Source organism: Nelumbo nucifera, chromosome 1 (genome assembly GCF_055504915.1).
Source record: "Nelumbo nucifera cultivar China Antique chromosome 1, China Antique-T2T, whole genome shotgun sequence".
Classification (NCBI taxonomy): Eukaryota; Viridiplantae; Streptophyta; class Magnoliopsida; order Proteales; family Nelumbonaceae; genus Nelumbo; species Nelumbo nucifera.
Genome location: NC_142649.1, coordinates 177,305,681 through 177,322,327, shown reverse-complemented (window position 1 = coordinate 177,322,327; position 16,647 = coordinate 177,305,681). Strand labels below are relative to the sequence as shown.

At 37.0% G+C, this 16,647-nt stretch overlaps 1 protein-coding gene across 2 annotated transcripts; it reads right to left on the bottom strand.

The window, feature by feature from the left end:
• Positions 1–896: 896 nt before the first annotated feature.
• Positions 897–11,764, bottom strand: LOC104600399 (plastidal glycolate/glycerate translocator 1, chloroplastic). Of its 2 annotated transcripts, none has more exons than XM_010263324.2 (8): positions 11,332–11,764; positions 10,922–11,237; positions 7,290–7,551; positions 7,067–7,182; positions 4,423–4,532; positions 3,726–3,903; positions 2,765–2,894; positions 897–1,307 (listed from the first exon to the last, which is right to left on the bottom strand). In XM_010263324.2, exons 1-8 carry the CDS (start codon positions 11,644–11,646, stop codon positions 1,157–1,159), a joined length of 1,578 nt encoding a protein of 525 aa, XP_010261626.1. In that variant the 5' UTR covers positions 11,647–11,764; the 3' UTR covers positions 897–1,156. The 2 variants fall into 2 exon arrangements, with proteins under 2 accessions (XP_010261626.1, XP_088751524.1); XM_088895398.1 differs by having other exon boundaries at positions 7,290–7,410; positions 11,332–11,748.
• Between the last annotated feature and the right edge of the window lie 4,883 nt (positions 11,765–16,647).

Sequence of the window (16,647 nt, the reverse complement as noted above, 5' to 3'; positions counted from 1 at the left end):
CACACTTGTAAGCCTGGGATTTTACCATTACACTAAGTAATTTCCCTTTATATATATATATATATATATATATATATATATATAAGGCAGTTCATCTGGGCAACAGCCCCACCACATACATCCACCAGTTGTGAAAATGGTGCCTGCACAGAAGCTGCCTACTAGTATTCCTCTATATCACAAAGAAGAATGCTAATGCTACTACTGTAGCATTAGAATTCAGCAGGGGGAGGGGGGTGTCTACTGTCTAATCATCCACAAGAAATATTGAATGCATCAGTTTTACAAATAGTCCTTGTGTTGTGATGCAGTCACATTAACAACTCTACTACAGGGAATATTTTATCTTTTGGCTTGAGAAATTTCCATTTTTTTCAATCTATCATTTTAGTCACTTTGAGTTAAAAACCATTTGTACCACTTAAGGCTATACCATGAATATTACTGGTAATGGCATTGCTCATCTATGAGATGCCATATCCAGTTAGGTCTACTTGTTTGGCTGGAATAAGATTTGGTTAACTGATGACAAATGGTTTTGTCAAGGTATTTCCAACTATATATTTTTTTAATAATAATTTCAAATAAGGGGTTTTTTTTGGGTCTCCAATCGATGAGGCATGATAAATTGATTGGACTTTATTGTGAATAGTCAGGTTAAACATTCTTGATTGTTTTGAAATTTTATCATTTGGTTTTATTGCACTTAAGGAAATTCCAATTTACTAGCTTCTATGAGAGATTCACAATAATTTGACAGTAACACTACAACTGAAGTGGAATTTAAAGCCAAGAGATTAGTGTCCCTACTAGGATCCTCCTGCATATTATGATTGAATTTCTGAAGCATAGAATAAGGCATATGGGAAAGAGATCTAAGGGAAAATATGAATCTATGAGGTGAAAGCCTTAAAATTTAATTCTTTATTTTATATTCTCTCATGGATCCAATAGTCTCCTTGTGAATGACTGGATCTAAAAATCTGAGCTTATGGACGCCATACTGCAAAAGACTGATGCTCTTGATGCTGATGGGCTGTATTTTCCAGACCATTTCACTAATATAATCTTTTCTGCAAAGCTGAAAAATTACTCCAAGAGATGTGTGTAATGATACCACTACCCATACATGATCACAGATTAGTGGCAGGTAGTTTCACCCAACAATAAAAAGCAAGCTCTGCCTTACTGCTGGTACTGAGCAAATCAATGAGCCAAATATACCAGTGAGCGCATAGGCGATGGCACAAAATGGGAGAGCTTCAGGTTCCTTTGCTGATAATGCTGCTGTTCCCAATCCATGAGCACTGAAGCAACAAGCAGAATAAACAACTTTTAACATATATAGATTTGCACTTTGAATTTCCTTTACCTTCTTTTTTTTTTATTTAAAAAATGGACAAGCTGATAGAACCGCTCACTTTGGCAGTCAACTGATCTGGCAAAAAATCTGAACCTACCAGTTCCCTAAGTTTGAGTAGATAGAATTCAACCTGATTGCTCATTAGTAGAGCTTCACCTCATCTTTTACTGAAGAACCTAGCTGAACTGTCTACCCCTTCACCCTGGCTATTCCTAACTCAGACCTGACCAAACCTCTATACCAGCAAGCACTTTACAGGTTTGCAGAACATCGATACAGTTGAACTACACACACAATTCCTATCAAGGCCATATTACTTGAAAAGAAAGCTCTCTTCTGTGGACTTACTTAAAACTTTATACAACATGGAATAAAACTTCTATGTAGCAGAAATGGGTCAGGAATGTACTTTTAAGGGTCCGAACTTATCCACATACAATAGATTCAATAATTTATAAATTGGATGTTTCTACAAATTTAGAAATCTTAAAGTCAAACATAATGTACAAGAATTCAATTACAGGAAGTTGGTGATTATCAATAAATTTCCATTATGTTACTGATTAATCCTATAAAGAGAAGATTAGGAACAGAAGGATGCAGTAAATAAATTGCAATATGCTAATGACTAAACTATCTACTAGAAGTTTATGGTTCAAAAAGTTAAATTGATCTTAAATAGTGCAAAATAGTGCTGATTTGAAAGTACAATAATTTTCATTTTTTAACAGTGTATAATAATTAATGTTGGATGCTTGTTCAAATATATTGCTCCTACATACTCAACCCATCAAAACTAAAGACCAAGGTTTTTAAAACCGGACTAGACAGGGAACCGTTCTTGGGTCCGGTTCCCGGGCCAAACGGTCTGACCACCTGGTCCGAACAGATGGCCCGCTCTGAAAGAAAAAAAAAATTAAAAATTTAAAAAAAGTGAAAATGGCCAAAAACTGTTGTCTGGGTTGATGGTTCAACGGTTCGACCACCTGGGTCAGCAGTTTGCTGATCAAATCAACTGTTTTTGGCCCAAAAGCGGTTTTGGGGTAAAATGGAACCGGTCAGGTGACCCATTCCCGGTTTTTCGGTCTGACCATCCGGTCTGGTTCAGTTTTGAAAACCATGCTAAAGACCGAAAGGGGGTAGGTAATTAGTGAATCTGACACTTCCTATACTTATACCCATGTCATATACCATGTTGGCATCAATACTTTAGCACAAAATGATGGGTCTGGATATGATGTCCTACAAAGTGCATGAAAGATGTGGTTGTGGACCATAATATTTACTGCTTACATCATAAAGCTTAAAATTCTGCACTTTGCAGGACCCATGGTTTTCTTGCTCCAATATTGGGTTGATGAATAGAAATGGATTTATCATTTGCAAAGAAGAGGTGCATACCTAGAGGCAGTTGCTATTCCACGAGCAATAGGATCACTCAAGCGAAGTTTATCAAGCATTGCTTGCACAAAATTTGCTCCTATCAGACCCGTTAATACAACTACAGCAGCTGTTAGAGATGCATTGACACCTGCAACCAAAGAAAGCAAACTTGTTTTTAAGAAATAGTTACAGAAAAATAAAGTGGTAATACCTGTTTTCTGTCATTAGGCATTTTAATTCTTATGTGGTTTATATGAGAAGCAACAAATCCACAAGACAATAGCACTGATGAGGATATTAAGAAGGATGAGTTGTTGGACTGACAAGGATTGAATTAGAAATGGGTGCATTCATGGGAATCTATGATTAGCAGCAGTGGTGACAGGACGAGAAAAAGTCAATGTAGATGGGTTTGCCATCTGCCTATAAGAACCTATTGCAACAGTAAGAGACCAAGGGATGATCTGATGTAGGTTAAGGGTCCTAAAAGAGCTAAAAGGAGGATGAAAAGGATGTGAATTCAGTACCAAGAAAAGATCTGATGATTAAGTTAACAGACAGACAGTTTGACCCTTAATAGAGTGGAATAGGAAAGTAGGACTCATGTGGCTTACCTGTTGATTCAAGTATCTAGTTTGTAACAAGAAATATGATCACTACCAGGATAAATAAACTTAACACAAAGGTTTCCTGCAAAAAGTAAACTTGGGTGGCCAGGGTTCAAATCTTGAAAACAGCATCTCTATGTATGTGCAGGGGTAAGGCTGTGCACATCTGTCCCTCCCCAGACCCCGCATTATTAGGAGCCTCAGGCATTGGGCTGCCCTTTTTTACAAAGGTTTCCTGCAAACCGCTAATGGAGAACACTATGGTCTATTTCATATGATGAACTTAAAATAATTATGCTTACTAGGAACCAATATATCTTCAGAAACAAGATTATTCCTAATGACAACCAAGTATCAAAAGGCTACTATACCTTCAAAAAAGGATACAATACTGAGAGCTAATGCCACGGTTATACATCTGGGTAAAATAGATACAGTCAGAGAAGGTTCCAACCCGACAAGACGCCCTATGAGAGCAGTTGAATACAATGAGAATATTGTTGATATGATCACAGATGAGAAAATCTCTGTCGCATGCCTCTTGACAAGCTGCAAAAGAGTACATTACAACATAAGTCTCTTCCAACAGGCAATTTAGGCAATAACTAAATAGGGAGATTTGATAACATTCATCATCATCCATGCCTTATCCCAACATCCCAACAGTCAGATAACAGTCATATATATATATATATATCAGTGACTCCTCACGTGTTCTTTGTATACCCACAGCAAGCTGGTTCATATGGTGCATATACTGGTGGATTCACAAATAAATAATCCCATCTTGTATGTCTCTTACATTCCTAGGCTTCCCTTCGTACCTTCCATATGGTGCCATTAGTTGCATTCTTATGATCAAATAACTTGATGGATTTTGGACAAAGGAATTTTTCAAAGAATGGTTGTGCCATCCATGCATGAATTCTACCTAATCGTTATGCTTTGGTCTACCAAACCATACCATAAAGTTCACTTGAAAATTAAAAGCTAGCTACAATATATACAAAATGAAACAGCCATGTCCTCCACAGATTTGAACTCCACAAAATGAAAATTGCTTGTTACCTTTCTTTGTTTGAACATTGAAAAAGCAAAAGAAATAATTACAGATCCCAAAAATCCCATTAGAATGTCACCAGCTCCAGGATTAGATGATACTTTTGTGAGGTAGTATCCTGCACAAACGATGATACTACTACTTTAGCTACAGGGGGAAGAAGGATAAAAATCTCAACTGATATGCATAGAACATTAGGAAGCAAACCACAATTCTTCTAAAAAAATAAGAATTTTCCAATTTGGGAACTTTAGAAAATAATATTTGTGTCTCATTGAAAACCATCTATATGTTATTCTATTTGAACAGCATTTGAATGAGATACTGTAGGTTCTTATTACCCGAATCTCATGCATCACTAGCCATAGACCACTTATCATTAAGAAGATATTAGGAATATGCCTGGTAGACCTGACAATGACTCATAACTAGCATTCCTGTAGACTTGTTTATCAGGTAAATCTAAGATCCTAATCATTCTATGGTTAGAAGTAGGAAAGATATGATTCCTACATTTGGTGATCATAAATTTTACTAGAAACAACTTTGGCATTTCAGGAGCAGAGGACTTATCTATTTTAAAAAGAAGATACAGGGGGTTTTGGTAAAAAAAAACAGAATCATTATGGTATTTAGGATTCTAAAAAGGAAAAAGATGTATGTAAGAATGTAGGATAAATGTAGGTTCATGCTTAATGATTCCGAGAATCAAGGATTCCAGTAAGAACTTCAATATCAGTAACTAAATTACTAGAATGATGTTTTAAGGTCCATGGAGAAGTAAAAAAACTAGAAAAAATTTGATTCAAGAACCAAAAATCAAAATCAAGATTTCAAGAGGTGATACAATAGGAACTTCAAGATCAGTGACTAAATTTCTAGTATAATGAATTAGTTCAAGGTCCATGGAAAAGTCAAAAAACTAGAACTTAGATTCAAGAATAAAAAATCAAAACCAAGAACTCAAGAGGTGATATGGTAGGTTTGGTTCCATCCCTGTTATTGCAAGAAAGGGAAGAGAAAGAAAGAGATGAGAAAAAAAGGACGAAAAGAGTCATGTAATGAGACCAAAATACCTGGGCACATGCTCATTCATTTACCTCTTTTAAGAGAGCAAAAGGATAATTATTCCCTGACACAATAAAGAAATAACATATAATGAAAAAAGGCAACAACCCAACAGTTCTCAAGCTGAGCATAGATATTTATTATGCCCAGATTGACGAAAATATTATCTTTTAGTACCTTCACAACTCCTTTTCTAAGAATATCATCCAATTGATCTTCTGATTTACAAATGGCAAACAAATATCACCAAACATAACTTTTTCCCTGATGAAGTGATGACCAACTTCAATATACTTAGTGCTAGTCACAGCTTGAATGCTTGATTATACAAAATTAGAGGTGTTTCAAAGTCAACTCCTAACTCCATCAAAAGTATCTATAACTAGAAGAGATCAGACACCTTAGACAGGTAACCATGAATTGTAATATTGGCAACTCATTGTGATCTCTTCCATTACCTTGGTTTGATAATGCATAGCAAGGGAGAGAATGAGGATGGTGTCACCCATAGAAATGGAGTAGGATGGGCAAAATAGATGAGTGCATTTGGAGTCTTATGTGATAGGAGAACAATACTTGGGCTAAAAAGAAACTTTATAAAATGGTTGTGAGACCAACAATGTTGTATGGAGCAGAGTATTGGTTAGTCAAGAAACAATATGTCTAAAAAATGAATGTGGGAGAAATGACAATGTTGAGATAGATGAGTGGGAAAACTAGAAAGGGCAGGATTAGATATTAATTTACTTGAAGGAACCTAGGAGTAACTCCAATAGGTAACAAAATAGGGAAAAGTAGAGTAAGATGGTTTGGTTACATGTTAAGAAGATCGAATACAGCACCCATAAGAAGCAGTGATATGTTACAAGGGGCCAGAAGAGATTGGGACAGACCAAAAAGAACATGGGTTGAAGTAGTAAAAACTGATTTAGGGGCTCATAAGTGGGGACAAGGCTTAGATGATGACGATGATGTGCACAGTAAGACGATTATTTGATGTTCAATATGGATGCACTTTAAAAATTAAGCCATATTCCAGTGCTATTAATTCCTAAGATAACTTTAAGTATCTTGTCTTCTTGTGACATAACCCTATTGTTAACCAGAACATTCTGAAACCCTTGGACTGTAGGCTAGGGGAAACATGTACATGGGGCCATGAGACTATTCTTGGAACAACTGGTTGCTATTTTGCACTTGTGGATTAATTCTCCATTAGCGCACATAGAATATCTTTCCTATCCTTGAACAAACAAATCAGTTGATAATGACTTCACTGTCACACCATTTTGACCGAAATAATATGGCAAGTTGTCCACAAAAAGAATCTGACAACCAGATTTATGGGACCATAAAATTAGGAAGAATATATTTGACTAGAAGATGTCCTGGTGAGAATCTCCAAATTATAGGTTCCAACCCTGTGCATATGGTGTGGGAATCCATTGGTAGGTACCTTGGCAAGATGTTGGAATTCTAAAAATTATTGTACATAGTTTAAATAAATCTAACCTCTCAAAAAACATAAGGATAAGGACTAACAAATAAACAAAAGGATGCTATGACATTAAGAAAGTTTTAAACCTAGAACAGCATCCAGTCCAGACTGGGACAAATACCCAAAAGCAAATGCAGCAAGATCTGCAGATAGTGCACAACATATAATTGGATGGAAGACCTTCTTGACATCAGATGGCAACCTACAAAACCAAACAACATAGTGAGGCTGATGTGAAGAAAAATGACATTGCAAGAAGATTAAAATATATGCTGTTTTTTACATAATAAAAGGGAAGAAGCATTTTACCCAGAGCCAACCATGTAACCTAGCACGGTAGCTGCAAGTAAGAAAGGAAGGCAAGTTCTTGCATTTGTTCCAAGTGCTGTTGGATATAGCAATGCTGTAGCAAATGATGAAACAAAAATCCCTGTCCATGCCAAAACTTCAATTCGTGAGAATGGAGAAGGTTTTGCCATAGGCTCTGCAGCTACCATTTCTGTCTTTACAATCTTCCTTACAGCTATAGCTGTGTAACCTGCAACAGAAAGTGAAGCCAGCCAACCCCCAACTGCAAAAGAACAAAGGGAAGAGCCCCTCTCATTTTGTAGAAAGAAAAAAAAAAGAATTACCTACTCAAAATTCAACAAGAAATTGAGAATGAGGACAGCGATTCTATATCTTACATCATTAGATGTTCTAAAATCTAAATTAGCATGATCTAAATATTGGTTTTGATGAAATCCTTCAAGATCAGTTACTTTTTCTTTAGATATTTGTTTTCAAAGTTGAAAAATATAATTATTTTTCCAGTTTTACATGGCTAAAACAAATCTTCTGATAATAATAATAATAATAATAATAATAATAATAATAATAATAATAATAATAATAATAATAATAATAATATCAATTATCAATTTAAGCATTCGTTACATACAATATGGACATTACCTAAGGCTATCAGACTGTAATATATTACTTACATGAGTATGTAGGTTACAGAAACAATGAAAGTCTAGCCTAGCATATCTCTCTGTTAACATCCAACAGGATGCAGACAATCAGGCATGAAAACCAAAAGACAGAAACTAGCTTGGTCAGGAAGCATACAAGTTTCAAGATACTCAAACTAGGACATCCTGATGGCTTCCCGTGACAAAACATGTCATCAGAAGTAAATGAACCTTCAAATGATTCAAATAACCATTTGGAGATCTAATGCAAAATGACTTAATTGATATAAAAATTTTGTTCAAAATCTGAAGTTTGAGGTGCCTAATTTTGAGCTTCTAGAGATTGTTAAAGTCTCCCACTTTTGTGTGTGATATACTATTCTTTAATCAACCATGGAAGATACCTTAGAGTGTTAATGTTGTAGATAAGATACCTAACATATTCTCTGTCCTAGGAGAAAGAATAATTTTCTGATGTCCCATACATATTAAACCAATCTCTTAGACCAAGAGTCTAGGCAAGAGAAAAAAACTCTAGTCATTAACTACTAGTTCAAAAGAATCAGGATTTGACAAATATACCACGATATCAAAAGGAATGTGGGCTTCTGATAGATTTGTCAATACAGAACTGGAAATCTTACTGGTGGTTGTTACTACTGGTTAGAGTTTATGCTTGGCTTTCGGATAGGTATCAGAAGGATTGAGCTTAACAGCTAACAGCTTCAATTTCTGGAAACCCCAGATGAATAGGAATGACAACAGGGTGGGGCGGGGCCAGGTTTTGGATGCCTTGTCCCCTACCCTGAATTCAAATACCCTGACCTGTGTCAAACAGGGCTAGAAATCCCAACCCGATTCCGGTTCCCATGCCAAAATTTCCCCGCCCCATTTTTGAAATATAGTTGGGGTGGGGTGGACAAATACCATCCCCGCCCTGTCCCCAGTCACCAAAAGTTGGGGCGGGGTGGGGTGGAGCCCCACGGGGACGGGTCAAATTGTCATCTCTATGGATGAATCTGATAGTTCAATCTCCTCTCATGTGTCTTTTTTAAGAAGAGTCTTAGAGTGGAATCTCATAATATTATCTCAGAACTGATAGAGTTGTCTGTGCTCCTTTTAGGCTTGACCAGAGTCCATTAGGACCCTCTGGGCCAGTCTGGACAAAGGCAAACTGAAGTTAATTGTTTCACACTGACCTTACCAATCAGAGAAAACCCCATTTCTGATGCCAACTGGCATGGTTGTACACGGTATTTAATAAAGCTATAGTTTTTTCAAAATGTATCCACTTCATGTTCCAACACTGCAGTAAGGAATGGTTACTAAATAAGTTGTACATCTCATGTTCTTAAATCAAAGGACAATATCTGAGATAAGTTGGTAGTCTGATGAAGTAGAGAGCTAATCATCATCAGAATTGGTAAGACTCCAGAGTTGAGAATGGTATGTCATCTCAGTTAAGTCATTTATGAGATATAATTGACACAGGAGAGTTGGTCTATTAATAAATTATACAATGTCAGTGAAAACGTTGTTGATCATGATAGCCTAAGAAGAAAATCCTTGTAGATTAATGATGATGCAAGTCTCTCTAGTATGTTGTTTGAACTTAAGTTGCAGATCTAACAGATTTTTTTTTTTTTTATTACCTTTAACACAGAAATAAGAATGAAAAAGTTTTTTTTTTTTGTGGCTTAAGAAACATTCTCGGACATGATTAACATTGGTGGGATTTAGTGGAGTAAATGATATTTATCAATGAAGCAGAAGAAATGAAAAATACCTAGGATAACGTACTATAAAACCTCACTAATCATATCTATCCTCTATAATATTATTTGACCATTAATCTATTCATTGCACAGAAAGTACATACTTTTTTCCCTCAATGGAGAGCTATTTGGCATTAAGATGTAGAAAGAGACAGTAGGTACCATTTAAAGAAAAAGGATTATATCAAAGTTTGTGGTTTATTGGAAGCGAACTTGTCTCATTGATGAAAAAATGAGCATGATATCAACGTGAAGTATTCTGCCTTAGGCAATTATTAGACAAGATGGAGATGTTCTAAGAAGATACATCATTGTTTACTACAACCAGTGTTTTAAAATAAAGAGGCGTGATGTGAGGCTTTCCACTACCCAGAGGTGTGAGGCCATAGTTCAGAACTCTAGAGACATATAAGCCTGCTCAAGAGGAGGAGGAGGAACAAGAAGAAGTTCTTGTTCTTTTCTTTCTTTCTGTATGAGGTGTGCATGAGGTGCATGAGGCGTGCATATGTTCTTCACATGCCTTCAAAAACATTGATTACAACAGATACGTAAATAACAGTTTAAACTAATTGTAGGAAGTTTAGAACACTTGATCTTATTTTCTCAGCTTGGTTAGATGCAGAGGATATGAGGAAAACAGACTGACGTTCTAAAATGGCATCTGGTAGCTCTATTATTTATTTGATAGGTATTTGCCTTTTCAAGTACAGGGGCTGTGATGTTAGATAATAAAATACTTTTAAGAGAATTTCATGTTTCTTGTGGTCAAATGTCTTGATAATATGTGGAAATGTTTGATAGAAATATAGACAATGGCTCAGACTTTTGGAAGATAGCAACAACAGAGAGGACAAATTAGTTGTGCAACTTGCAGTTTTGCTAGTTGTTTACAGTTCGAAGAACTATTTTTGTGGAACTCCATTAATGTATACGAATGATCCATTGCTTTCCATAAAATAGATACTGATCTTTTGACTTCAGTCACAGTAAGCAAACTCACTGAATGACTCAAAAACCCATGTTTACTATAATTCCTGATAGACCAGTCAGAGAATCCAATTGCACGGTGAAAAAGATTCGTCCCATTCCGAGAAAACCGCAAGCCATAAGCATCCATACTACATTCTAATAAGTAGCATTTTGAATGAATTTCACAAGCTCAAATAGATTTAGATTGCAAAGAAACAGAAACAGGATAGAATTTATATACCCAGGATGAAAAAGATCTTAATCCCTGAAGCAGCAGGGATATCCTTCACAGCCAGAGGTAAAACCACCAAAGATGGAACGTAAAACAGCGGGAGCCATCTCTGAATAAACAGATTTGCCGGCTCGAAGAACTTCATCAAACCCATCGCAGCAGAAGGAGCAACAGAATCAAGAATCATCAGAATGGAGAACACACAAAACATCCCAAAAAGGGCACTTGGGAACTTAATGGCAGCGGCTACAAAGGCCCGTTTCAAGAATTTATCCATCGCTACGATGATCCCCAGTGAAATGGCGAGATGCAAAACCCCAAAAACCTGGAAGACACTTCTCCATTATATGTATATACCAACACAAAAGAAAACATGCATCAACCCAGTATCCTAAAAAGGCAGAGAAACCATCACTTACGCTTTGAAATCCAACAGAAAGAGTCTCGCCATTCGCACCCATGGGTTTCTTGAGCATTTGACGATGAGTTCTGAACTCATTCTGGCTCACTTGCAAGAACCTAGAACCAGCGCCTATGGCTTTACTTGGGAGCAGGATTCTCCCTTTTTGGGGCCATTTATGTGAGGCTGGGTTGATACTGAAAGCAACTGATGATGTCTTCATCGCAGTCTTGTCAAGTTTGGCCACTGAGATTCTGGGTCGTCCATGGAACCCAGTTGAGTAATTGGGACATGAAAGAAGTAACAGCCGGGAATTGAAGGAAGCAGCCGCCATGGAAAGAGATGGAGAGGCTGATCTACGCTTGCTCTCGAAACATAAACCATTTCTGGGTTCGAAATATTTTGTGGATTAAAATGCCGTTTGAATAAAGATCAGGTTTCATCCCTTTCAACGGATAGATGGCGAGATGGCAATTTTCCTGGGAACTTCAAACTCTAGCCAGGTTTATTTTTAGTACCAAAATACCCTCATTATTTCAGAGAAAAGACATACTCGGAAGCACTTGCAAAGTTGTTATTAATAATCATTATAAAGAATAGATAGTGAGATACCAAAAAAAAACTAAAAGAAGGGTTCTTTTGGTATTTTGCCTATAATTCCGCAAATTAATAACGGAAAAAATAATTTGAGAGAAATAAGGGGTGGTTGGTCGGTTACATTGGAATTGGTGAACTCTACGTGGGGTTTCTCCTCCTTAATAACAACAATAATAATAATAATAATAAAATACAAAAACCTCCTTGAAGTTTTTGATAATCATAAAAATTTTTTCTATAATTTTATTATTTTAACAAAAACCTCTTTTTTATTTTTAAAAAATTCAATAAATACCTTTTTTTCGTCAATGATCAAAGACAGAAAACGTTTTTTACCCTTTTTATGAATTAATGTGCATATGTTTTTATTAAAATAGCCCTATCTTAGCAATTCCATAATCTGTCTGAATATTGTTCATCTTCTTCCTCACAACGCTGCCCGAATATTGTTCATCTTCTTCTTCATGATGCTACTCGAACACTGTCCCGCTCGACTAATTTGGTTCTACCTGGTTGACTGCTATTGAGTTTAGAAAATGGCACATTGATTATACAAGGAGAAGAGTCTCGTCTCCACCTCTTCTAGATCAATCTTCTCGACTACGATTCTCTAGTGGCCGTGATTAATGGAACCATCGGCGTATTCCACCTTGCTTCCCTTGCAATGTGGATAAAGTCAAAGACCCTGAGGTCCATTCTCGGAGGCTCTGAGGCAGAACAGGTGAAATTAATTTTATTTAATTAATTGAGAGAGCTTTTAGATCTGGCGATCAAAGGGACGATTAATGTGCTGAAAGTGACGCAGGAGTGTAGGGTGAGACGGGTGGTGGTAACATCATCGATCTCCGCCATCATACCAAGTCGGTATTGACCTGCTGATGTCGTCAAAGGGGAGGACTACTGGACGGATATCGACTATTGCAAGCAGAACGGAGTGAGTTTTCTAATTAACTTTTTCGCCGTTTCTAGTTGAGGTTTGAATATTCGATTAAAAATGAATTCCCCAGATTTTTTGGTGTAATACTGTTATTTGGGAATGTGCCTTTGAATTATCGAACCCATCCATCTCCTTTGATGGAAAAAGTAAAATTTCATTCACACGTCTATAAATTAAAATTCACGCAGTTAGTCCAAAAAGCAGTGCAGGATTATTAATACAAATCCTAATAAATCAAAGAGAGAGAAAAACTATGAGGAGCCTCTGCGAATCGGATGGAGGTTGAAGCCAGAGCACGTTGTTTGTCTGGTCAAGAGCGAAGAACTGAACCCTAGTCTCGAAGCACCCACATCCAAATGTACAAGCTTCTTCTCCAATTGAAGTGTCTTCGATAGTTCGATGCCTGGAACCACCGTATAAGGCCCATTGCCGAAGAAAATAACTCCGTCCAATGCGGTTGACGATGGTAAACAGATAGTGAACTTCCGATCGAAATTAAACGTTGCTGCAAGTTGTGACGGTAACCCAATTCAGTTGAGACCGAAGCCCACCATTCCCTTGACACCGCTCCCCAGATGAGCCAAGACGGGAGTTGGGGCACACGAGAAGAAGAAATGATGGGCGGTAGCAATTGGGCTAGGCTTTGATCCGTACGCAGAGGGAAGGGCTATCACGTCTGCTGCAAGCTCGCCGCCAGTTATAGTGTCGGTGACAGTGTTCTCTGGGGACAACGACACCGATGTGGTTGTTATAGCCAGAGCGAGGAGTAGAGAAGCAAAAGCTGCAACATTGGGGAGAGTGAGATAGAATCAAAGGGAAATTAAAGAAGAGGGAAGGTTGGACAGGGCTATTTTAGTAAAAATAGGTGCACATCAATTCGTAAAAGGGCAACATAGGCAATTTGAAAAAAGTGAATCTTTTTAATGTTTTTCGTCTTGATCATTGACGAAAGGGAGGTATTTGTTGAATTTTTAAAAAATAGAGGGGAGATTTTTGCTAAAGTGAAACTATAGGGGAGGTTTTTGTATTTTACCCTAATAATAATAATAATAATAATAATAACAATAATAATAATAATAATAATAATAATAATAATAATAATAATAATAATAATAATAATAATAATAATAATAATAATAATAATAATAATAATAATAATAATAATAATAATAATAATTACATATTAGTACATATACTTTGGACGTAGTGCTACTTTGGTTCCTAAACATTAAAACGTGTCAATCTAATACCTAAATTTTCAAAATGTGCAAATTTATCACTTACCATTAGTAGTCGTTAGTTATCTATATCATGTGTAGAGATGGCAATTTCCCCCATCCCCAATGGGAACCCGACTTTCCCAACGTATCGGGTTGGGGATGGGAATTGCTTTGGCAGGGTGGGGATGAGGAATAGGATTAATAGGAATCCTCGGTCGAGGTTACGGTCAGGGATGGGGATTGAGGTCCCTGCCCTGTCCCGACCCCGATTATATATATTAAATATATATTATTATATATGATATTATTTATGCATATCAAAACTTGGACTTCGTGTTTGTGGACTCCGTGTTTGTGGTTGTTGGGCTTGCCGAAAACTCCACGAAACTTGGACTCCGTGTTTGTGGTTGTTGATCGGTTTTCTAAGATGGCACATTTCCTCCCATGTAAGAAGACTGCGGATGCAACAACAACAGCCAAACTATTCTTCAAGGAGATTGGCCGTTTACATGGGGTGCCTAAGACCATTACGTCAGACAGAGATACGAGGTTCCTAAGTCACTTCTGGATGACCTTGTGGAGGTTATTTGACTCTTCATTGAATTTCAGCAATATAACTCATCCGCAGACTGATGGACAGATAGAAGTGGTGAATCGAACTCTGGGTAACCTGATCCACAGTATTTGCAGAGAGAGGCCGAAGCAGTGGGACTTTGCTGTAGCTCAAGCAGAGTTTGCCTACAACAATGCAGTTCATAGCTCTACAGGTAGATCCCCATTTTCTATTGTTTTTATGAAAGTACCTAACCATGCTTTGGATTTGGTGAAGCTACCTAGGGTACCGGGTCTTAGTACTACAGCGGAGTAGTTGGCAGGTCAGATTCAGTCAGTACAAGAGGAAGTACAGTAGAAACTTCACAGGGCCGATGAGAAGTATAAACTTGCAGCTGACAGGCATCAAAGGTACCAGGTGTTTGAAGTTGGTGATGAAGTCATGGTATTCTTAAGGAAGGAGCGATTACCCGTTGGGAAGCATAGCAAGCTAAAGCCTCGGAAGTATGGTTCGTACAAGATTTTCAAGAAGATCAATGACAATGCTTACGTAGTGGACTTGCCAAATCACATGGGTATTTCCAAAACGTTTAATGTTGCTGATCTTCATGATTATTTGCCTGAGGTCATATTTGCATACCCTGATCATGACTCGAGGTCGAGTTCTTTCCAAGAGGGGGTGAATGATGGAGTACCAATACGTAACCACCCGAACCAACCGGCGCCAGCTCCGCCTTAGAGAGGAGTCCCCATGCTAGAGGATTCCTTACGCTACCTGGCGTTGGATGATGGGCATCAAACGGCGGACATCGAAGGCATGCTCGAGTTACCTAGTTGCTTTACAAGTTCAAGTTACCTAGTTGCTTTACAAGTTCGAGTTACCTAGTTGTTTTACTTTACAAGTTTGTCAATGTTTTGATACATTATAAATATTTCTGTTTTAAGCTTTAATAACACAAGAATTTCTTTCATCAATTCTCTCTACTGTTGAGGCTATACGCCTAGTATTTTATGTGAGTCTTATCGAGTCCAGAATCAAACTCGATCGAACGGGTGTTCGTAGAATTATCTCTGTCTAACGCCTCATGCTCGTCAGGATCTCTCCGATAATAATCTCACTAAACCAATTCCACAAGAGCTACAGAACCTAAAGCTTGCCCTTCTCAATGTTTCCTTCAATTATTTTCATTGGATTACTTAAGCACTTCTAAAATTGTCAATATATTGGTAAAACTATGTTACTTTGCCACGGGCTATTATTTATTAATGCAATTCTGTTTTGATTCTAATTTATCTATCAAAGGAGCAAACCAAGATATTGCAGAATAGGCAAACAGAACTGGTTTACAATTAACACAAAGGCAACTGTTTTACCAGATACTAAAAACTTTGAGCATAAACCGATTGGAGGGATGGTTGTGGGGATGTAATTAATGAATTGCATTCCTTTCCACGTGATTTAGCTTTGATGAGGCATGAGGATACCGTAAATAATTAGATTTCTCTTATTTAATTGTACTCTTTTTAGTGAAACTGTTTTGGCTAATGCAAAGATTGATGTCTTTTTCTTCTTGGTTATACTCTTGTTAGTACTATTTCTGAAAATTTTCTTGAAGATCCTACTGATGAATTCTGTAATCTATTGGATATGCGAGAACTTTTACAAATGGCAACAGGACATCTCCCTCCCCAACCCCAATTCTGAAATTAATCTCCATCCTCGATTCTTGACAGGGATGGGTTTTCCGTAAGGACCCGAATCCTCAATTTTTTTTAAATAACATTATTTTTTGAAAAATAAATTTACTTAAAATAAATAAAAATTATAAAATATAAACTATATTTTAAATATGTTTTAATATATATATATATATATATATATATATATATATAAATGATGTAAATAATTTCATATATATAATAATATATTTAATATATATAATCAGGGTTGGGGTAGGGTGGGGACCTCTCTCCCCATCCTTGACCCCGACCCCAATCGTGGATTGCTATTAATCATTGTCCCTGCCCC